General features: G+C 40.8%; 1 protein-coding gene across 6 annotated transcripts in view; it reads right to left on the minus strand.

Annotated features, from left to right (window-relative positions):
- Window positions 1-24,107, minus strand: part of RUFY3 (RUN and FYVE domain containing 3) — an 88,820-nt gene that overhangs the window by 6,714 nt on the left and 57,999 nt on the right. For 3 of the 6 annotated variants that reach the window (XM_012812154.2, XM_023507595.1, XM_012812157.2), the window contains 9 exons: window positions 20,108-20,169; window positions 17,436-17,501; window positions 14,860-14,929; window positions 11,561-11,653; window positions 9,966-10,049; window positions 7,570-7,737; window positions 6,712-6,809; window positions 2,723-2,842; window positions 1,241-1,340 (listed from right to left, as the gene is read on the minus strand). In XM_012812154.2, coding sequence (XP_012667608.1) covers window positions 1,241-1,340; window positions 2,723-2,842; window positions 6,712-6,809; window positions 7,570-7,737; window positions 9,966-10,049; window positions 11,561-11,653; window positions 14,860-14,929; window positions 17,436-17,501; window positions 20,108-20,169 — 861 coding nt within the window. The other 3 variants (XM_012812158.2, XM_003800956.3, XM_003800955.3) reach the window with 2 other exon arrangements.

The following is a 24,107-nucleotide window of genomic DNA, read 5'->3' on the forward strand; positions in this document are numbered from 1 at the left end:
CCCGCCACCTTAGGTGTATGTGGCTGGCGCCTTAGCCGGTTGAGCTATAGGCGCCGAGCCTCTACCAAAACTCTTAAGCTCTGCCTGGGAAGTTTTTAGGGACAAATTCTTTCTGTGGCACACACACATTACTGCCTGCCTTGTAATGCTACCCACATGCAAAAGTGAAAGGGTGTGCTCTTTTTTCTTCTGGCTATGTTGCCCTCAAACACCTGGGCTCACTTGAGCCTCCTCCTGCCTCAGCCTCCCAAGTAGCTGGGATTACAAATGTGTGCAGCTGTGCCCGGCCTGAATGTGTGTTCTCAGACCACCCAAGCATCAAGGAATAGAGGTCAATGCAGTGTTTGCCCTCCTAGAAACTCCACTTCAGGCAAATTAAAGACTGAATAACCTTATTAAAAAGCCGGATTAAATAATAGGATCAGGCTCGGTGCCTGTAACACAGTGGTTATGGCACCAGCCACATACATCATCAAGGCTGGCAGATTCAAAACTGGTGTGGGCCAGCTAAACAACAATGAAACTACAACAAAAAATAGCCAGACATTGTGGTGGGTGCCTGTAGTCTCGCTACTTGCAAGGCTGGGGCAAGAGGATCGCTTAAGCCCAAGAGTTTGAGGTTGTTGTGAGCTGTGACGCCATGGCACTCTGCCAAGGGTGACAAAGTGAGACTGTCTCAAATAAATAAATAAATTGGGCAGCGCCTGTGGCTCTGTGAGTAGGGCACTAGCCCCATATACTGAGGACCACGTGGTGGGTTCAAACCCAGCCCTGGCCAAACCGCAACAAAAAAGTAGCTGGGCATTGTAGCGGGTGCCTGCAGTCCTAGCTACTCGGGAGGCTGAGGCAAGAGAATCACCTAAGCCCAAGAGCTGGAGGTTGCTGTGAGCTGTGAGGCCATAGCACTCTACCGAGGGTGACAAAGTGAGACTCTGTCTCTAAAAAAACAAACAAACAAACAAATATATAATAGGATCAGATAGGCCAATATTTTAATTAAACCTCTGTAAGCTCTTTAGATTTTATGTTCACTAACTGAAATAAAAAAGACAGCATGCTAAACAGAGTAGTTCTCCACATACTTCAAATTATTAGTGGTAACCATCTGCTTCTCCTCTTAACATGCTCACAGCCACAGTAACAAGTATGAGACCCACAGAAGAACACTACAGGCCCATCAAAGTTGCCTCTGAAATCAAATTAAAATTAAGCAAATGAACAAGGGAATAACAAATATTACCATCTTGGGTTCTGGTTTCTGGGAATTCTTTCCTGAGATGATACCGCTGTTTTGTAATCTTTTTTCTTTTTCCTGTTTTAGTTCTAACTCAAGCTGGTTCCTAGGACAGGTAGAAGAAAAAGATGAAAATTCAGATTTCTATACCCACATTCTTTAAAGAATAAAAACTCTTTTCTAAAGTTCAGTAATTAAGTGTTAATACTTGATTAATAACAAGTTACCAGGCACATACAGACAATCAGATTTAAAGTAATAAAATACAACAAAACCATTACAACTAAGCTAAATAAAACATGGGTAATTAAGAAGGTACTTTAGGACCTCCCAGAGCCTGAAGGTCACTACTCTGAATATCAGTATTTTATATTAAGAAGCAGTAGAATTGGCTATAAATAAAATACAGTATTTCTAAATTTTTGGCAAGATATAGTATGAGGCTCGGCACCTGTGGCTCAAGCGGCTGAGGCACCAGCCACATACACCTGAGCTGGCAGGTTCAAATCCAGCCAAACAATAACGATGGTTGCAACAACAACAACAAAAGATATAGTATGAAAAGACAGACATTACAGTCCATTTCATATCAATGAGCTATGTATCTAATCCCCAGTTATAGCCCCAACCCTCAGAGTCCTTAGTGGCTATCCATGTGCCTTACAGCCAACAGAGGTCTATTCTGAAGTCAGTGGCTTCAGCACAGAAGCACGTTGTCACTGAGGTATAAAATGGAAAAATGATTGAGGATGTGAAGTTAGAAAGATGGGTATTTATTTATTTATTATTTGTTTTTGAGACAGTCTCACTTTGTCGCCCTGGGTAGAGTGCTGTGGCATCTTAGCTCCCAGCAATGCCAAACTCTTGGGCTAAAGTGATTCTCTTACCTCAGCCTCCCGAATAGCTGGGACTTCAGGTTCCCTATCATAACACCCAGCTATTTTTTTAGAGATGGGGCCTCACTCTTGCTCAGGCTGGTCTCTAACTTATGAACTCAAGGGATCTACCCACCTTAGCATCCCAGGTGTGAGCTAGGATTACAGGAGAGAGCCACCATGCCAGGCTTATAGAGACAAGTTTTTAAATGGTAGTGTTACCACTTATTAGCTTAACTGTATGATTTAGCCATATTTAACCTCTATAAGCTTTAATTTCATTTGACGGTGGGGCAGTGACATCACCTACTAGAGAGGATGTGAAAATGTTCAGAGAGACTGCACATAAAGTACCTGCCATACAGTTAGAATCAGCAAATAGTAACAGATGATTGGTTTTTTGTTGGCTACTAATCAATATTTACCTGGGACCCTGGGCTCTAATTTCCCAATTCTTCAATCACAAAGGTTGCTTCCAGGACTTGTAAATGGGGGTGCACACTGAGCTCTCTGAATCCCAGAGAAAGGACAGAGCTGACACTCAGAGTCAGGAAGCCCCTCCACCTGCAGCCTGACCTCAGAAGCACACAGACCGCTCTAGTTGCCCCCTCACCGATGCCTGGTGAGCTCCTCCACTTCCAGCTGTAGACTATTAATCTTGTCTCCAAAATCCTGCTTGAAGAGCCGGTTGTCCAACTCAGCAGACTGGCGGTCTCGCTCAGCCTGGCGCAATCTGGATGTGAGCCACATGAACTTGTGATAAAAAACAAAAGCCACGTGGGGGGGAAGACCAAGTTCACAACACAAAATAAAGTAACCCAAGGAAGAAGGCGCAGAGAGACTGAGCAAGGAAAAAAACGTTGAAGGACAAAGGGGAAGAAATCATAGGGGAAAAAGATGGAGAAGAAACAAATTCTAAAGAAAAACAAGATGAAGGTGAACCAGGCAGAGGAAAACTGATTTCCACTTTTTTTTATTCTAGTGCTACAGTTTACAGCCATCAGATGATAAACAATAAAACATCACTTCAGAAAATCCATATCCAAAGCCAACCTCAAGTACACAATAATTTAGATTAAATCCATTTTTGTGTTTTTATTTCCTAATAGGTTTGGTACTTTTTATTTCCCTTTAACAAACATAACTGGAACTTGCAAATAGATAACTACTTTCTTATACGTTGAATTATAGTGTTTCTCTTGCCCTTTCTCCACACCATACATATCCAACCACCAAACTTTATACATCAGCCTGTACCCAGGCTTTGGGTTATTCTATAATGAAAACATTCTGTCAAGAGTTTGGCTGCCTCTTTCCTTTCCATCCCTCTAACACCAAGTGGGTCTGGCTGTGAGGACAGAGAACTCAGCACTGGGCCTGTGTAAGACTCCTGACCACACTCTCTGGGAGATCTGATGGACGCTTCCTTCTAAACATCTTACACTTCTGCACCTATAAAACCACGTGTTTTAGAAGGTAAAGCATTTGGGACTTTATATAATAGAATTTAGAACTATAATGTAGTCTTCAAAAAGTTTTATTTTGGTGTTTGATCACTCCTTCCAAATGCTCATAGCAAAGGCGACTCATTACCACAAAAGGCTGATGAAGGTAGGAATATATACTAAGAGCTTCCTTTATATAGGTGCAAAATTGTAAGAACTAAAGCAAGTTCAGGAACACAGATCTTCCACAAAGTGGTTCTAAATGTATGTTATTTGACTTGATTTTGATTCAAGTCTGTACAGGGACCAACGCAAGCACACAAGAGTTCTAACTTACTCTCTTAATTCTGGTTTTGCCAAAAAGGCAAAGAAGGTGGAAGCAAATGGGTCATCTTTGCCCCAACCTCAGCAGCTGAAATGCTGCAAAGCATACCAGAATGAGAAAAAAGAAAAACCCAAATATTTTGCCAAGACCTTTTGAAGGAATAAAGGCTTATGTGAAGCCTGTCAAAAAAAGTCATCCTAAAATATCAAAGTATTTATAGGATTATTTACAATGTAAAGCCTAGAAAGGGTTAGGTATGTGGTCACTTAGAAAAAGCAGCCCTGCTAATATTGCTTGTGGGTTATCTACTGAAAATCTTTATTTTCATACTAAATGATAACAAAGAATAAAAGTTTATCATGTATCTATTTTCTATGCTGAAATATTCTTCCAATTATGAAATTATTCATTTTCCAGGAACTTTAGCAAATCCTCATCTAAACAAAAAGTAACAGAAACGCTTAACTAAATGCTTGTCAGTAAGGACTGATGGACAGGGAGTCGCCACTGACACCTGCACCTTGTCCTCTGCTCCAATAGGAAAAGCTGGGTAGGTGTGAAACCGTGTGATGTGTTTTCTACAGGAGAGGAGTGCTGTTATTAAAATTAGTCTCTCTGAGCTAGGTCGGAAGTAGAACTGCAGGAAATGGCAAAGGCAGGAGATGACAAGTCTTAGGAGGGTCCCCAATCTTCCATGTTATTATGTTATCACAGGCTAATCACTAACTTCATCTCTGAGTACTTTAAAGAAATGTAGGTGCCGTTTTTTAGTTGTTTTTTGAAGTCACTAAGCTAAACAGTTGTAAGCAGTCTTGGTTATGAGACAGGACCACAATGAAGTAGTAAGCACTCGTGGGCTTAGGGACTAAATCTGTAACCCAAGTAAAAAGGGGTCACAGCCTTGCGATGGGAGCGACTTTAGAGCAGGGGCAGCTCACCTGTGGCCCCTCCCACTCATCACACTGCGAGCAGCACAGGCTCGCTGACACGGACACGCACACCCACATCCCTAGGACTGGCTTGGAAAGGCATCATGAATGTATATACAGAGCTTCAATTCCCTACACTTTGTTTTTTAATGATGTCTTAATTTATTGGTCAACTCAGAAGTAATTTCCCAGTTTATTTAGCATTTAGTTAGGAACTTATACCATTTTTCTAACTCTGGGGAAAAACTTATACCATTTTCTAACTCTGGGGAAAAAATAATAAGAAAATAACTCAACCTATATATCCAAGTGTTTTTTTAAAAGTCAGACAAATTCTAAGTCAAGTTTTGGTAACGTTTTGTAAAGAATAAAAGCCTAAACACAGTAACTTTCAGATTTCTTCCTTTTGCAAGTTAGATGTGGTATTGACTTGCAAGGTGACCAACGGCACCTTTCCTAATGATGTTTTGGGATCAGCTTATTTGCTGCACTATTTAAGGTCTTTGCCTGTTTCACCAAATCCTTCTCACTAAATAAAATAAAAATGAGAATGGAGTGGAAGGGGAATGAGAAAATGAATAAACATGAAACACAAAAATAGCAAGAGAATAAGTTAGCTTAATACTTGAAAAGATAAGTCATTATTTCAGTTCTGTTTTAAATTCTAACTAAAAAAGCCACTAATAGACATATTTGAACATTATTTATGAACACTAAAATTGATGATATATCATAAACATGTAACTGCTTATGAGCAAGTACTTAATAACTTTCTAATAAAAAGGAGACATAACCTTTTATTTATCAGCCACACTAGAGTTAACTGCAATTAACTTTTGAATTAACATTAGTATGTACTATTGTTCAGGACTCTTCTGGGTTAAGAATTATATGAGTAAAACCAGTCACCCACTCATCCATTCACTCGTGTGTCTGCAGAATGAGTGCCAGACAGTGTGATAGGTGTAATGAGGAACAAAGAAGATTAGCAAAGAAATGAGGAGTTTGCACTCTCCCTAGAAAAAAAGAAACACACACAAAGGGCTAGGAGGTAGAGCAGGCAGGGAGAAGTGCTCTACGCATCACAAGTAAGGTCTGCATGTAAGGGATGGGAATTCCATCTACCTGGGGTGGCATTTGACCTGATCATAAAAAAAAGTGTCTGAAGAACAAGGAAGGGCATTTTTAATTGGTGACTAAGTGGGCATTAAAGGCGGAAACATCCAACTACCTGAGTGGGTTGGATTCAACCTTGAGGTCTCAAACACTCCTCTTGGCTACTGAGGCACTAGCAGGAACATGCTGCTTTCAGACCAACAGAAGTAGAGAACAGCAGGGGAAGGTGGGATTTGGGCAGACTGCAGGCCCTGGGGGACACAGCTGCCAGGGCATGAAAACTCTAGACCACTCTCCAGCTCAGAGCTGGAGAAGCACACTAGAGGTGACAATGACAGCTACAGGACTGTTCAGGACAGAGCAGAGAGCAAAGAGAAAGAGGAGAAAAGGGTTAAAGTTAAGGAAAGGAGAGAAAGAGCCAGAATAGACCCTAGGCAGGCATCTATCTCCATGTCCCAAAGTATCCAAAGACTTTAGTGATGAACAAGAAGAAGATCACAGACTCACAAACAGGCCTTTAAAAGTCCTTTCATCCTTCTAAGTCATCTTTCCTGACACATCTTTTTCTGATGTTCAAAACAGTCATGATAAACTGACATTTCTTAAAAATGTGTTCAGTCATATCTTAGAAAGCACACACTAACTTAATCAGCTTTCTTTCAACCAGCACGCTGATGCTGAGTTGGAAGAATCGCATATGCTTTGTTTTCCGAGTGCACACCACATTCTTTCTTCACTTCCCACGTGCACAGCCCAAGACATTTCATTAAGGACACAGCACGTTTACCTTTGTTCCAGCTGTTTAATGGTAGCAGCCATCTGATTAGTCTTTTCCTCCAAGCGACTATTTAGTTCACTTTTCTGTTTTACTCCTAAGTCCGAACTCTGTTATGGAAATGAATTATAAATGACCTATATAACATAAAATATTGAAATATAATTCACATTTTTTTTTTTTTGAGACAGAGTCTCACTCCACCCTGGGTAGAGTGCCGTGGCGTCACAACTCACAGCAACTTCAAATTCTTGGACTCAAGCCATCTAAGATCTTGCCTCAGCCTCCCGAGTAGCTGGGATGACAGACGCCCACTAAGTTTTTGTATCTCTAGTAGAGACAGGGTCTTGCTCTTGCTCGCCTAGAACTCCTGAGCTCAAGCAATCCACCTGCCTCAGCCTCCCAGAGCGCTGAGATTACAGGCATGAGCTACCGCATCAGGCCCATACATCCCTTTTAAACCTAATGGTATGTGGGAAAATAAAAATGCTTATATGTTTGTTTACCAGATAAATCTCAAACAGAAAAAAGCCAATTTGTTTAAAATTAGTATTGTTATATGCAGTCTTACCACAGAATCAGAAGGTCCACTGACTTTCCAGTATATAAGCTAATAGAACATATAACTCAGTATGTTAGGCTAGAGAACAGAAGTTCTACAGGATAAAAAAGATCCTCACCCCCTATTACATGTGAAAAGTGGCCAAGGCTTTCCAGGACCCCATGACGGTCTGACTCTTAAAGTTGCATCAACACAAGATGTGACCTTTCCCTCTTGTGTTTAAAGTGTAATTCTAATGAACAAGAAGGGGAGAGTGAAGCCCTAGGAGCTTGGACAGCCACTGACTCTCATCCTCAACTTTCTCCTACCTGCAGCTTAAAGGCAAGTTCATGCTTGAGAGCCCTGAGGTCATCCAGCTGCTGCCGCAGAGACACCAGGGCGTCCTGCTTCTCACAGACATCCTTCTCCAGCATTTTCATAGCTAGTTCCATCTCTTGTCTCATGCTGATCTGGAACTCCAGTTCTTTTTCAACATCCTGCTCCCAAAGGTAGGTAAATTACTTACATTCTCTTTCCTCAACTGAGTACCAACCATAATATCTCACGGGAAAAGACACACAGAATTTCCCAGGCCTGAATGCTCTGGCAAAATAGTTGTAAGTTATCATTCATTTTCAGAGACATATAGAGAGATTTACTCAATAATGTACAAATCTGACAAGCTTAGCACTTTCCTGCTAAACCAGAAAGTGCTGTTTAATGTCTAAAATACGCACATAGTTGAGGCACTTTGTTAAGACATTGAGACAACTGACGTCATGTCCAACTGTAAATACAGGTAGGTGTCATGGTAGTCAGCACAAAGTCCAACAGCTGAATTCCCTAAATTTGAACATTGATATGTATTTAAGAGCCTTAGGAACTTAGAAGACCCTCTAGGTACCATGGGTAACATGTCAATTACTAGAAACAGCCAATATGGCTTAACAGAGTTTTTAGATTCACTTCACATGAACCCCCCTTCTGTTTCAACATTCTTACAGCTACATTATTCAGATGATCAAAGACACACAGACCTAAGGTCCTTCTATGACCACGCTGTACTCAGGGCACATCTAAGACACTGTCTAGTTTTTTAATTTCTTCCGTTACTAACAAACGTCTTATTGTGACACAAGGATACGGAACATTTTAAGATTTTTATCATGTACCACTTAACTGGGACTTCCCTCTTTTGCATGATTATTAGTGTGACAGAAAATCAAACATACCACTTCTTTCTTTTTGGAGAAAGGTTCTCACTCTGTCCCCTAGGCTGGAGTGCAGGAGCCCAATCATAGATCACAGACTGTAACCTCAAACCTCAGGGCTCAGGAGATTCTTTTCCTTCAGCCTTCTAGTAGCTAGGACTATATGCCCAGTTAAATTTTTTTTTTTGAGGGGTAGAGACAGGGTCTTGCTACATTGCTCTGGCTGGTCTTGAACTCTGGCCTGAAGTAATCCTCCCACCTCGGCCTCCCAAAGTGCTAGGATTACAGGACTGAGCCATCACACCTGGCCTGTTCTCCTAGCTTCTATCAGAACTTCTTAGATTCCATAAATGAGTGAGATCGTACAGTATTTCTCTCTCTGTGCCTGGTTTATTTCACTTAACACCATGTTGTTTAGGTTTACCCATGTGACTACAGATTACAGACTTTCCCTGTTTATCAAGGAGGAATGTGTTCCGCTGTGCACACATGTTTCTTATACATTCATCTACTGATTCCCTGTCTTGGTTATTGTGAACAGTGCTGCAATACAGATAACTGTTTGATACACTGATTTCCTTCTTTTGAATATATATCTAGTAGTAGGATTGTTGGATCATACAGTAGTTGGCAGTTCTATTTTTAATTTCAAGTAACATCTACACTGTTTTCCACTGAACAGTGTCAATGTTCCTTTTCTCCACTCCTTGCCAATACTTAGCTTTTGATTTTTTGATAGTAGCGATTCTGACTGGAGATTATACTTCATATTATAAATATATATATATAATTTCTAAAAGAAAATAAAGCTAATACTGGATGACAAATTTATCCATTTATATCTAAGACCAAGAATAATTTAAGAAATGACAGCTAAAAATAAGAGTATAATTCTGTATTAATGGTTCTTTTTAAGAGGAAGAGGAACTGTCCACTCCAAGGAGACATATCACAATCTTTGCAGGGATGAGGATGAGGCCGAAGAGGGGATTACATAATTTTAAAAAGTAGGTTCTATACACCTAATGTTTTTATAATACAAACTATAAAGGCAAAAAGGTAAAGACTGGCAAAATATTATCACTTTTGAGAATACTCAGAAAAGGACTAAGAAAACGTTACAGGGAATGTGGGTTGAAAAGAAAAACAGTTTTACAGGATCTATACAAATTTTTCAGAACACTACTGATACCCCTAATCTTAGCCTGAACAATCAAGCCTCTAAGTAGATCAGCGGTTCTCAACCTGTGGGTTGTGACCCCCTTTGGAGGTTGAATGACCCTTTCACAGGGGTTGCCTAAGACCATCCTGCATATCAGATATTTACATTATGATTCATAACAGTAGCAAAATTACAGTTATGAAGTGGCAACGAAAATAATTTTATGGCAGGGGGTCACCACAACATTAGGAACTATATTAAAGGGTCGCAGCATGAGGAAGGTTGAGAACCACTGAAGGCGACAGTCACCTTTTCCTGTGCTCCTCAATTATTTAATCTTAGCAACCCTCACCAGTCGCAACTGGGTCTCCTCCTTCAAATGCTTCCTTGCTTCACTCAGTGCTTGGCCTTCTGGCATTCTGTCTTGCTTCGGACCCTTAAAAAGATAACAAAATGGTACATATTAAAGGATTTAAATAACCTGCTTGGAATTAGCAGACACTACAACTGCTCTCCAGTTAAGGATCACACCTAAGCAGGTATAACCTCAAGACAATTTAAAGAAAGTAAGTCAGTACATTTTAAAAGATTAAGCAGAGAGTTTCCTGCCACTTTATTTAAAATCCTAAGATATGTTACCAAACCAGGTGGTAGTAGTTTTAAAAATCAGCCTTGTGGCAAACAGGAGTTGGGCCCAAGGCTTACAGGGTCCAAGCTGTTCCCCAGACACCTGACCCCTGGCATCTAGGGCTGTGCAGAGACCACAGCTAAAAATAAGTAGGTCAGCAAACATTCTCTGAAGGGTCCCAGTTTCCTCCATTAAGTCAAACATGTTCCCCATGAACTGCTTCAGCCCCAGCCAGAGCCTGGGGACTCTGCAGGAGCAGTTCTGTAACTATGGATATTTGGATTCCCAGGTTAGAAGCATAAAGACAAAGAGAAGTGAAAAGACTTCTCTAGCGATAGCAGCACTAGTGGTAATAAAAAGTATGACATGAACTCACAAAAGGCAGGGGGAAAAACACCCACAGCACTGACAAGTATCTGAGCGTAGGTGCTAGAAGCGCATCAGTCTCCACTGCCTCCCAAAGTGGTACTGCTCTAACTGAGTACAAACTGCCAATGTTGATAAATGTGATCTTGGCCATCATAAATGGCTAAATGTGTTAAAAATTATGTCCTTAATCAATAAGGTGTATGTGTTTTCTTTGTTTTTAGAGGGAAAAAAGAAGGCTTGGATTTGTACAGTACATAAAAGGTTTGCAAAATTAGAGTAGACATGTATGAAAAGGCTGGTGCTCTAAGGAACTAAGTTATTTATAAAAATCACTTACATGGCAACTCTCAGTGACATCAAATGATAAGGTCTCATTTATATAACAGTACCATGACATAAAAATAATGGCATTTATTTAACATAACAGATATAATAGTTAAATATAGCACAAATCATTAGTTTATGTAAACAAGACCCTGAATTAGAGTATTTCTTAAAAGCCTCTAAACAGATGTGGTTGGCAACAAAGCCAGGTAGTACCTTGTAGAAAAGGGGTGCTCTGCCACAACTTCCATTGTGCACCTGGGACACAACCAACCCCAACAGTGCGCTCCACTCAAGACACTGCTGCTTCAGACAGTCCTCAGAGCAGCAGTTCCCAGCCTTCTTGGCACCAGGGACCAGATTAATGGAAAACATTTTTCCTGGAGGTGGGGTGAGGATGATGGGGAGATGGGGAGGCGAGCAGGCGGCGATGTGAGCCACAGGGAGCAGCTATAAATACAGACCAGGCTTTGCTTGCTTTGCACTGCCCACCTCCTGCCGTGTGGCCTGGGTTCCTAAGCTGTACTGGTCTGTAGCCCAGCAGTTGGGAACCGTAGCTCTAGAGATGCCCCCCTACCACTAACACATGTTCTCTCTGAATATTTTATAAATCCAGTAAGATTAACCTTTCGATTGGATTCCAGTATGTAGGAACTTTCCTCCTTAACTCGTTCCATTTCTTCTTGCAAGGTAATAATCCTGTTGTTTGCAACTGCAAGCTGTTGATAAAAGTTTAAAAATAATCTTTTACAATTAACATAGTAAATGGTAAGTCATGATTTGCTAGGGCATAATTTTCAGTGTTGGATATCCTTAGGAAGAAAGCAAGCTCTCTAAAACCTAGGAAGAAGGTTCTAACAGGGAACTCAGGAGAAATACTTTATTTTTGTTCTTTTTGGGAGACGGACTCTCACTTTATCGCCCTCAGTAGAGTATCGTGGCGTCACAAGCTCACAGCAACCTTTACTCTTGGGCTTAGGTGATTATCTTGCCTCAGCCTCCCAAGTAGCTGGGACTACAGGCGCCCACCACAACACCCGGATGTATTTTTGTTGTAGTTTGGCCGGGGCTAGGTTTGAACCCTTGGTAAATATGGCCAGCACCTTACCCACTGAGCCACAGGTGCCACCCAGGAGAAATATTTTTAAAGTAGATTAAAATAAAAACAAAAAATATCTCCTATTATAGCTGCTTTTTATGTGCAAACTTTTTTCAGTGCCAAAAAGTTAAGACTGTTTATCTCAAGGGTGTAATCATATTTAGTAAGAATATCTATTTCTAAAATGTTTAATAAAGAGGTCACCTTATGCCATGAGACCCATGTCACAAACCCTCCATGAGACCTTTTATAGATATATACGTATATATTTTTGAGACAGAGTCTTACTCTGTCACCCTGGGTTGAGTACCATGGTGTCAGCCCAGCTCACAGTAACCTCAAACTCTTGGGCTCAAGTGATCCTCCTGCCTTGGCCAAGTAGCTGGGACTTCAGGCACCTGCCATGACACGTAGCTAGTTTTTCTGTTTTTGGTAGAGAAGGGATCTTACTCAGGTTCCTCTTAAACTCCAGAGGTCAAGTGATTCTCCAGTCCTTGCCTTCCAGACTGCTGGGATTACAGGCATGAGCCATGGTGTCCAGCTAGATAATTTTAAAAGATTAAAGAACCCCAAAGTTCTCACTCTAAAAGATCCTGTTAAACACTGAAGAGATTTCACTTCAGCACCTAAAAAGGTGAGGTAATGTTATTAGCAATATGCTGCTAAGGGAAACACCTATGTCCCCTTTCCATAGGAGGGAAAAGAGTAGTGGAAAGGCTTCTTGCTTCCCCACGCCTTCCAGACTCCCAGAGAATGTGAAGCCCCCCGCCCCCGCCGGCTGCTCCTGTTTCATCGCCTCCTCTCTAGAGGGAGGTGCAGGCCTGCTCAGCTCTCCTGTGACAGGGAAAGTACAGAGAAGCCAGGCTTCAGGCAGGCTTTCTGGAAGCCCATTTCTCTTTTTGGTCTTTGGGCCTAATAATATGGAGAACAGTAATTCTGGGCCAGTAGGTTTGCCCTCTAGAAGCAAGCTCGCCCTCAGGCAGGTCACTGCAAGACTCTGACTGAAGAGAAAGTGTCAGGATACCTATAGTGACTGCAGATCCCAGGGGGCTTTTAATTTAACTTTACTGATAATCAAGTAGATTATTTGTACCTTCATCTGCTTAATTCTTCACTTTGTCATTTTAGTTCAGAGCATCTGAAGGGAGAAGGTCTATTATCTTTTTTTACTAATCCTCTTAAATCCAAAAATGGAAGTAAGAACAAGCAAACCCGGTAACTTTACTCGTTCTCTGTGATGTGCACATGGTGCTCTCAGCTCTACATGTTCAGGGTCTCAGAAAATAAGTGTTACCGGTAAAATAAACAATTATTCGAATAAATGAATATTGTTAGGGTAATAAGTCTAAGTCAGAAAGACAAGTGTGACTGAGTGCTTATGATGGCCCCACTCTAGGCCCCCATCACATACTGAATCATTTAATTCATGCAATAACCTTCTAAGACAGTATTATTGTTACTCTCATTTTACTACTGAGAGGAATAGAGGAAGGAATAGAGGCTTGAGTAGTTGGTCCAGGACTAGAAAGCTCACAGTGTCAGAACCAAGTCATGAACCCAAGGGGCCCAGCCCAGAGCCCAGCGAGTGGCTGGTCATATGCCTGGTAGGATGTTTCTGTGCTAAACACTCCAAAAGCCAGTGGGATAATGTTCTAAGCATTATATCCATAAACTAAAATTTAAAAATTTTAATATGTATGAAAAATTTAAGAGTTTTCATCCAAAAATGAAGTCCACAGAGTTGAGTAATAAGAGAGGCATTTAAAAATTATAATGATGAAAATGTTTGGGCGGTGCCTATGGCTCAAAGGAGTAGGGCGCTGGCCCATATGCTGGAGGTGGTGGGTTCAAACCTAGCCCCAGCCAAAAACTGCAATAAATAAATATATAAATAAAAATAAAAAAATTATAATAATGAAAACATTCATTCTGAAGAAAAACTGGTTAAATAGTACTTTTCTAACTGGTTAAATAGCACTTTTCTAAATGAATTTCATTTCATTTAAACCAAACTATCTCACTATATGTAATAGGATCATTATAATCAGAAATAATGAAGATAAACTCTTTGCCACCTGGATAATTTAATATCTTTCAAAGAAACATCTAATGCCATTTAATGAAAACACTCCTGTAACTTATCCTTTGGCTTTTGTTAATCAGAAGTAAAACAGGAAGTTGTTTTTCTGTTTTTATGTTAGGGATTTTTCTAAGAATTTTCATATACATGTCTATTTTTATCTGCTCTTCAGAGAATTACGAAGTTAAAAGGGAAGCAGAGGCAAATGCTGCTATCTGCATGGGAGGGAAACGGGCATGATGGTCAGGGGGGCGTCAGGGGGCTGGCCAGCTCATAGGCTGTGCATCTCAGTAGGCAGGGATCACTGCACTCCTCATCTCATCTGTCTCACTGTCCCAAGGAGAAAACAAGGATGTGGAGGGAGAGAAGTCTGCCAGTCTGGAACACACAGGTCAGGCCTGGCACATACCATCTCTGTCTACTCTTGCATAGTACCCAGAACATTCTTTTGAATGAATAAATGACAAGTATCATGCTAGATGCTAAACATTTGCTTTAGGCTAGCCTAGACAAAAACTCTCTCAAAAGAAACCCAGATTCTTGACCAGCCAGGTAAAGGAGACCCCTCCCCGTGCAGTGATGATGCCCTACACCCGGCTGACTGGCCACTCAGCTTAGAATAAGGACTCACCCACTGCAGCAGCTGTCAGATGCCAAGTCCTTCAGGCTTGCACAGAAATTACTGGTTCTACTAAGGTCCACTACTAAACTCTGTAAGTCAATTAAAGAATTTCCAAAATACTTACCTCCTCTGTCAGTTTAGTGTTGGATTTTTCTAATGCATCCACTTTTGCCTGGAGGTTATTTACAGTAGCACTATCAAGAGAAGAAAAACAAAGGCTTCTTTTGAAAAACCAGAACAATACCCTCTATCTTCCTTTTCAAACACACTCATCGCTGTCTACTGTCCACAATTCTTGTTTTTTTTTCTTTTTTTTTGAGCCAGAGCCTCAAGCTGTCACCCTGGGTAGAGTGCTGTGGGCTCACAGCAACCTCCAACTCCTGGGCTCAAGCAATTCTCCTGCCTCCGCCTCCCAAGTAGCTGGGACTACAGGAGCCCACCACATCAGCCAGCTATTTTTTGGTTGCAGCTGTCATTGTTTTTGGCAAGCCTGGGCTGGATTCAAATCCACCAGCTCAGGTGTATGTGGCTGGCGCCTTAGCTGCTTGAGCCATAGGCACTGAGCCATAATGTCCACAATTCTTGACAAATTCTGGGCTTACAAAGGGCATGTCTACCTTACCAGCTGTATCTTTGAGACTAGAGTTTGAACTCATTTAAGTATTATGTATTTGTTCAGTGAAATAAAAGAGGCAACTTACTTCACAGTGAATTCAAGCTGTCTGACCATAACAGGCTGCGTAGATTTAGTGCTGACATGTAGCAAGCACTTTGCTAACTTACGTGACTTGTGTTATTTCATATCTTCCTTTGAACAACTCTGTATTAGGTATTCCCAAGTACAGATAAAAAAATCTGAGGCATGGAAATTGTAAATAATAGTGTCGTCATCATTTCTATTTCACTATCAAGTGTAATTGTAACTTTGCTTGGCTAATTTCTCCACCAGTCATTATAATCATTAGTTCTTGGCCCCCAGAAAAAATACTTAAATTGTCCTTGAATTTGCCAGCTGGAACCAAGCCTACTTAAAATTTATATTGATACTAGTATAATTGTATTAGAGGTCTTATCAGAGGTCTTAATTAAATTAAAATGGCTGTCTTTCATAAGAGAACTATAAATAAGATAATTGACGAATGTATTAATCATTCTTCTGAACTCTTCAGCAGTCTTTACCATAACAGAACATAATACTGAGAATACCAATAGCTTTTGGACAGCTCTCCTCAGAAGAGAGAAAACTGTTTCATGCCTTGGACAGCTCAAAAATACAGCAGTCCCCCTTATCCACAATGCTCACTCTCCATGGTTTCAGGTACCCACCATCAACAGGGGTCTGAAAACAGCTGAGTACAGCACAGTGAGACATGCTGAGAGAGGGAGGAACACACACCACTTTTATGATAGTATGTTCTTAAAATTGTCCTATTTTATTTATTATTAATCTCTTACGGTCGGTCCCTAATTTATAATTTAAAGTTTATTACAAGTATGCATGTATAGGAAAAGGCATAGTGCACCAAAGGTTTGGGATTATCTGTGACTCCCGGCACCCAGTGAGGGTCTTGGGAAGGATTCACTGCAGATAAAGGGGACTACTACTATACCTGGTGAATCACTGGTAGTGAAGCTGAAGAAGGGAAACTAATGTATTAATTAGTTTCTGCTCTTCAGAGAATTATGAAGGCAAAATGCTGCCATCTGCCCAGGAGGGAAAGGGACGCGATGGTCAGGGGGCCGCCAGGGGGCCGGCTGGCTCGTAGGCTGTGCATCTCAGTAGGCAGGGATCAATTCAATGTATAAATGTGAAGAGAAATGATTAACCCAAAAGTGCTAAAATAATGAGTGGTTTGCCCAAGATCAACCCTGAAATGTATGGCTGTTATCTACTAAGCCCAGGGAGCCACCAATTTCAACTGTATGCCACATGTTTTTTTTTTTTGAGACAAGAGTCTCACTTTGCCACCCTCAGTAGAATGCCATGGCATCACAGCTCACAGCAATCTCTACCTCTTGGGCTTAAGTGATCCTCTTGCCTCAGCCTCCCAAGAAGCTGGGACTACAGGTGACCACCACAACATTGGTTATTTCTTTATTTCTTTTGAGACAGAGTCTCAAGCTATTGCCCTGGGTGGAGTGCCATGCATCACAGCTCATAGTAACCTCCAACTCTTGGGCTTAAGCGATTCTCTTGCTCAGCCTCCCAAGTTGCTGGGACTACAGGCACTGCCAAAATGCCTGGCTCTTTTTTTTTTTAATTGTTGTAGTTGTCAATGTTGTTTTAGCTGGCCGAGGCCTGGGTTTGAACCTACCAGCTGAGGCGTATGTGGTGCCATTGGCTATTTTTTTAGAGATTAGGTCTTGCTCTAGTCTTGAACTGGTGAGCTCAGGCAATCTACCCACCTCGGTCACCCAGAGTGCTAGAAAGGAAGCACTGGGCCTGGCCTTATGTCACATGACATAAAAATCCTTAACTGAATGGATTTTTTCACTAGAGCTATAATTACATACTAATCTTAACTGCCTTTCACTAAAGGTTACTAATTAGCTACATGCTGTTTACTGAGTGCCTAACTCAGTGCCTGGCAAGCAGGAATTCCGTATGCATCTGTTGAGTGTTGATGGAATTGATCCTCATTGCTCCACATTCTACCCTTTCTTTCTCCCTCAGCAATTCCCAAGTAATATATTTATTACTTCAGGTGTCTGTTGAGTTCTTCTACATAGTTCTTCTGGTCCAGAATTGCAGTAATCTGACCATCTCTGTGAGAGAAAAAGAAGAAAAAATACAAATAAAATAAGTAACATCAAAAATACCCAGAACCTGATACCTCTCCATCTTTTCATAAAACAGGAGGAAAAACAAGAAGGCAGACTTGATGCATAATCCCCTCGACATATCACCCAGAAAAACTAAAAAATTTAGAAACAAAAAAATACATTAATGAAGCGTTTGTTGTAACTTACAAACCTTAATAATTTAGGTTACAGGGAGGACGTTATAATCTATCAGAGGCATTCTTCTTTTAACAGGTTTTTCAGCTTTGCTTGTATTATTTATAGTAGCAATTTTCTACTTGTCACAGAACTGAATTAAGCTCACTCTAGTGGGCTCAGCGCTCAGAGCATAGTGGTTAGGACACTAGCCACATACACCGAGGGTGGCAGGTTCGAACCCGGCCGGGCTAGCTAAACAACTGCAACAAAAAAATAGCTGGGCATTGAAGTGGGCGCCTGTAGTCCCAGCTACTGGGAGGCTGAGGCAAGAGAATCGCTTAAGCCCAAGAGTTTGAGATTGCTGTGAACTGTGATACCATAGCACTCTACCAAGGGCGACCTAGTGAGACTCAGTCTCAAAAAACCAAAAACAAAAACAAAATTCACTCTAGTACAATATGCTTGTTCTCAAAGGCTACATACTTGGCTTTAAGTGCTATTTACATTCAAAGTGAATGGTATAAAAAGCTTTCCCAAAGATCAAGTACTTTTCTTACTTGAGAAAATGAAGTGTGGAAAAAGGGGGTTACTAGAACCAACTTATGTATAATAGGCAAAAGTTAAACAGCCAAGCTTTTCAACTAAAAGTCAAAATTAAGGACACAAAGAACAAGTGACATGATCTGAGCTTACTACCCAAGGTTAGAAACATTAGAGGAAGGCCAGGTGTGGTGGCCTACTCAGCTCAGGAGTTCTGGACCAGCAAGAGTAACACCCTGTCTCTATTAAAAATAGAAAAACTAGTGGGAAATGGTAGCAAGCACCTGTAGTCCCAGCTACCAGGAGGCAAAGGCAGGAGGATCACTTGAGCCCAGGAGTTTGGGGTTGCTGTGAGCTAGGCTGAGGCCATAGCACTCTAGCCTGGGCAACAGAGTAAGACTCAGTCTCAAAACAAACAACCAACCAAACAAACAAACTACCAAATAAACCCACATCAGACTAATTATACTTTAAATTCCTAAATTTATAAATGGTATAAAATACAGTTCTGATTTTTGATTACTAAGCACCATAGTATTTTTGAAACTTTGCATTTTGAAATAATTTTAGGTGTACTGAAAGAGTTATAAACACAGTACAGAGATCTCCTATGGCCTGTACTCAGCTCTTACTGAAAGAGTTATAAACACAGTACAGAGATCTCCTATGGCCTGTACTCAGCTCTTACTGAAAGAGTTATAAACACAGTACAGAGATCTCCTATGGCCTGTACTCAGCTCTTCCAATGTTGGTATTCTACATTAACTCCATCATGCATACTGCAAATTTTAAGCAAACTGATTTATGATGAAAATGCAATTCCTAGATGTGGGGAGAAGGGAACACTTTTACACTGCTGGTGGGACTGCAAACTAATACAACCTTTTTGCAAGGAAGTATGGAGAATCTGAAAAGAACTCAAATTAGACCTTCCATTTGATCCTGCAATCCCATTACTAGGCATCTATCCAGAAGAAAAAAAATCCTTTTATCATAAGGACATTTGACTGGACTGTTTATCACAGCTCAACTTATAATCACCAAAACATGGAAACAACTTACATGTCTACCAACCCAGGAATGTATTAATGAGCTATGGTATATGTATACCACATACCTAAAAAAGATGGGAGACTTTACATCCTTTGTATTAACCTGGATGGAAGTGGAACATGTTCTTCTTAGTAAAGCATCACAAGACTGGAGAAGCAAGAATCCAATGTAGTCTATTCTAATATGAAGGCAGTAGATGAGCTAATACAAGGGGTACTAGGGTAGGTAAATGAGCAAGTGGGGAGAGGGGAGGAGGGGGAGGTTGCGGGGTCACGGTGTACGACACACCTCTTGGTGGAAGAACACAATTGTAAGAGGGACTTTACCTAACAAATGCAATGAGTGTCATCTAATTCTTTCTACCTTCAATGAATCCCAAACAATAAAAAAAAAAAGAGAGAAACAAACAAAAAAGAAAATACAATCCCTCTGGTCAAAGCAACCATGTTTAAAATCCCACTACAGAGATGGACAATTGGATTCCTTTTATAAACTTTTATTTTGTTTGCTCTTGAACCACACAGCAGGGAAGTCACTCAACTAAAAACATTTTTAGGATTTAGCAGCAGGCATAACAGGTGTATTTCGCAAGGCTTTATTAAACCTGTACCATCAGTAATTCTTTCAGCAAGTCTGTTAAGGCAGCTCTTTTTTTTTTTTGCAGTTTTTGGCCAGGGCTGGGTTTGAACCTGCCATATCCGGCATATGGGGCCGGCACCATACTCCTTTGAGCCACAGGTGCTGCCCTAAGGCAGCTCTTTTATGAACTTTAAATACTATCAAAGACAAAATAATACTACATCAGAGAAAAAAAGAAACGTAATTTTCTTTGCACATACCCTTCACTCCCTTTACTGCTGTTTCCATCCTTGAGATACATTGAAAAATCTATAACTCCAACCTGCAGAGAGAATTTTCAGAATTAATATAAAATTAGACACTTTTTACAAGGCATAATACAATGTCTCTTTTTAGGCACTCAAAATAGTAACATAATCATGTCAATTAATAGGAATTTATGATAAAAATTTAATGTTTTACTTTCAGTAAAGAATTGACAAGATCAGAATTAAGTAAAGATTCATGAGTAAGTCAACTAGATCTAAAAGACCAGCTCATGATTAAGACAGTCAACAGAATACTTGATATAAAGAAAGTTTAAAAGTTTCTTTCTTGGCTCATGTGTGTTATCCCAGCACTCTAGGAAGCTGAGGAGGGAGGATTCCTTGAGCTCAGGGGTTCACACCAGGCTGAGCAAAAGGGAGACTCTCTAATAAAAACAGAAAAATTAGGCAGCTATAGTGACCCTTTCCTGTAGTCTCAGCTATCTGGGAGTTGGAGGCAAGAGGATCACTTGAGCCCAAGAGTTTGAGGTTGCTGTGAGCTGTGATGCCATAGCACTCTACCCAGGGTGACTGAGACGGTCTCAAAAAAAGAACAAACAAACAAAAAACAGTTTCTTTCTCTTTTGCTTATATTAGATATTCTGCTACTGAATGTTCACTTTTAGAAATAACATTTAAAAATTAAATAGTTACAAAAAATACACATTTGGCGCTTGTAGCACAGTGGTTATGGTGCAGCCACATACACAGAAGGTAGTGGGTTCAAACCTGGACCAGGCCAGCTAAAACAACTGCAACAACAAAAAATAGACCGGCATTGTGCAGGTGCCTGTAGTCCCAGCTACGTGGGAGGTTGATGCAAGAGAACTGCTTAAGCCCAAGAGTTTGAGGTTACTGTGAACTGTGATGCCACAGCACTCTACCAAGGGTGACATAAGAAGACCCTGTCTCAAAAAAGAAAAAAAAAATACACATTCATCTACAGAAGTTTTAGAAAATACAGATAAAGAAAAAATATAAAATACCCATATTCTGAAACACCCTAACATGACCACTGCGAATATTTTGGTATCAATTCCTGCAAACTTTCACTGATTCATGCATCTATTTTCAAAATTGGCATTTTATTATTCAGCTTATATCTTTTTAAAAATCCAGACCAAATATCCTACTTCCTTTTCCATTTTCCCAGAAAAAAAATAACAGAAATTTGGCATACTATTTCTTTCTTTCTTTTTTTTTTTAAAGACAGAGTTTCACTTTGTTGCCCTCAGTAGAGTGCCATGGCATCACAGCTCACAGCAACCTTTACTCTTGGGCTTAGATGATTCTCTTGCCCCAGCCTCCCAAGTAGCTGGAACTACAGGTGCTCACCACAATACCTGGCTATTTTTTTGTTGTTGTTGTTGTTGTTGTTGTTGTTGTTGCAGTTTGGCCAGGGCTGGGTTCAAACCCACCACCCTCAGTATATGGGACCAGTGCCTTACTCACTGAGCCACAGGTGCTGCCCGGCATACTATTTCTTACAACAGGGTAAGAATTAGCTTTCTTTTTTCTTTTTTCTTTGAGACAGAATCTCAAGCTGTCACCCTGGGTAGCTTGCCATGGCATCACAGCTCTTGGGTTTAAGAAATTCTCTTGCCTCAGCTTCACAAGCAGCTGGGACTACAGGCACCTGCCAGAATGTCCAGCTATTTTTTGGTTGCAGTTGTCATTGGCCTGGGCTAGATTCCAATCCACCAGCTCCAGTGTATGTGGCTGGTATCCTAGCTGCTTGACCCACAGGCACTGAGCCGAATTAGCTTTCTTTATTGAGCAAGTAATATGTGCTGGACCCTGTTCTAACAGCATTGCATGTACTCACTCCTTTATTCTTCACAATGACTCTACTAAATAGATACTTTTTAAAAATTCCAGTATTCTGTCAAGGAATTTGAAGCACTAAGAAACTGAGTACCTACAAAATATTTTCAGCTAGAAAAGGAGATATTGAGAATGTGAGCCTAAGCTTCAGAGCCTCCCTACCTTTTCCTAATCCCACAAGTTGAAAAGGGCTTCAGGCTTATGACCATGCTATGCACCATTTAGTTGGTATGGCTGGGCCTAACCAGCTATAGACCCTGGGACAGGGCCACAGCAAGGGACTTGAGCAGCTGTACACCTGGGTGTTTGCCGAGGCCCTGGAACAATCCCCCTTTAAGATGTTCAAGGGACAACTGAACAGCCAGCCCTTGAAGGACACAGTGTGAGCTGTGAGAGCCACTCAGATACAGACTTTCCTCCTGTGTCGCCCTGAGACAACCAGGCCAACTGCCCTCCTCACTTTCACCAGGCCACGTGAAGACCTCTGTGATGATCCACTTTCACTAACAAACAGTAAATATATTTTTTCATCCTTATCATTTTCTTAGTGATGTTTTCTCTCATTTAATGGTAAGAATACAGTATATAATACAAATACAAAATACATACTAATCAGCTGTTTATGTTATTGGCAAAGCTCCAGTCAACAGCAGGCTATCAGTAGCAAAGCTTTTAGGGAGTCAAAAGTGATATGTCTACCATGAGGGGAAGGAGGCCCAATGTCCCCAACCCCCACACTGGTCAAGGGTCAGCTGTATATGTCTGCATATGTGTCTTTCTCTCACACAGGCTCACCACACTTTACTGAGCTTCACTTTACTGCACTCTCCAGATATTCCAAGTTTTACAGACTCAAGGTCCGTGCAACCCTTCTCTGAGGAAGTCTATTGGCACCATTCTGCCAACAGCTTGTGCTCACTTCCTGCCTCTGGGTCTCATTTTGGTAATTCTCACAGTACTTATAACTATTTCGAATTGGTGGGACCACACCTAAGGTGCATCTTACAAGGGTACATGTGAAATTTACTAAATATAGAAATAAATGTCTTAACACAATAACTAAGAGGGTGTCGTGAAGGCTATGTTAACTAGTTTAATGAAAATATTTCAGGTTATATATAAAACCAGCACATTGTACCCCATGATTGCATTAATGTACATAGCTATGATTTAATAAAAAAAAATAACTAAAAAAATTAAAAAAAAAACAAAACTATTTTGGCCAGGCTCAATGGCTCACACCTATAATCCTAGCACTCTGGGAGGCTGAGGCAGGTGAACTGCTTGAGCTCATGAGTTTGACACCAGCCTAAGCAAAAATGAGACCCCGTCTCTACTAAAAATGGAAAACTAAGGCAGGAGGATCGCTTGACCCCAGGAGTTGGAGGTTACGGTGAACTGACACCACAGCACTCTACCCAGGGCAAATGCTTGTGACTGTCTCAAGAAAAAAAAAATTCATTATTATTATTATATGTTACAGTAATCTCTGATCAGCGATTTTTGATGTTACCATTGTAATAATTTTGGGGGACCAGGAACCACAGCCCTTGTGAGATGTCAAACTTAACTGGTAAACATGTGTTCCAACTATTCCACTGACAGGCCATTCCCCCATTTCTCCCTTCTCCTCAGCTTCCCTATTCCCGGTTATCAAATAAAAAATATTAAAATAAAGCCAATTAATAATAGTGTCTCAGTGTTTTCAGTGAAAAGAAGAATCGTACTGATCTCACTTTAAATGATAAAGCCCAGTGAGGAAGGCATGTCACAAGTCAAGACTGGAGCCAGGTGTGGTGCTCAGCCTGTGATCCAGCACTCTGGGAGACCCAGAAAGGTGGAGCACTGGAGCTCAGGAGTTGGAGACCAGCCAGAGGAAGAGTGAGATCCCATCTTGACTAAAAATAGAAAAATAGCCTGGTGTTGTGGCAGGTGTCTGTAGTCTCAGAGGATCTCATGAGCCCATGAGTTAGAGGTTGCTATACGCTATGACACCACAAAACTCTAGCCTGGGCGACAGAATGAGAAAAAAAGGAAGTCAAGACTGGCCAAAAGCTAGGCCTTTTGTACCAGTTAGTCAAATGTCAGTTAGTCAATTGAAAGAAAAAGTTCTTAAAGGAAATAAAACTAT

The sequence above is a fragment of the Otolemur garnettii genome, unplaced genomic scaffold (assembly GCF_000181295.1).
Source record: "Otolemur garnettii isolate 467f Iridium unplaced genomic scaffold, OtoGar3 scaffold00191, whole genome shotgun sequence".
Lineage (NCBI taxonomy): Eukaryota > Metazoa > Chordata > Mammalia > Primates > Galagidae > Otolemur > Otolemur garnettii.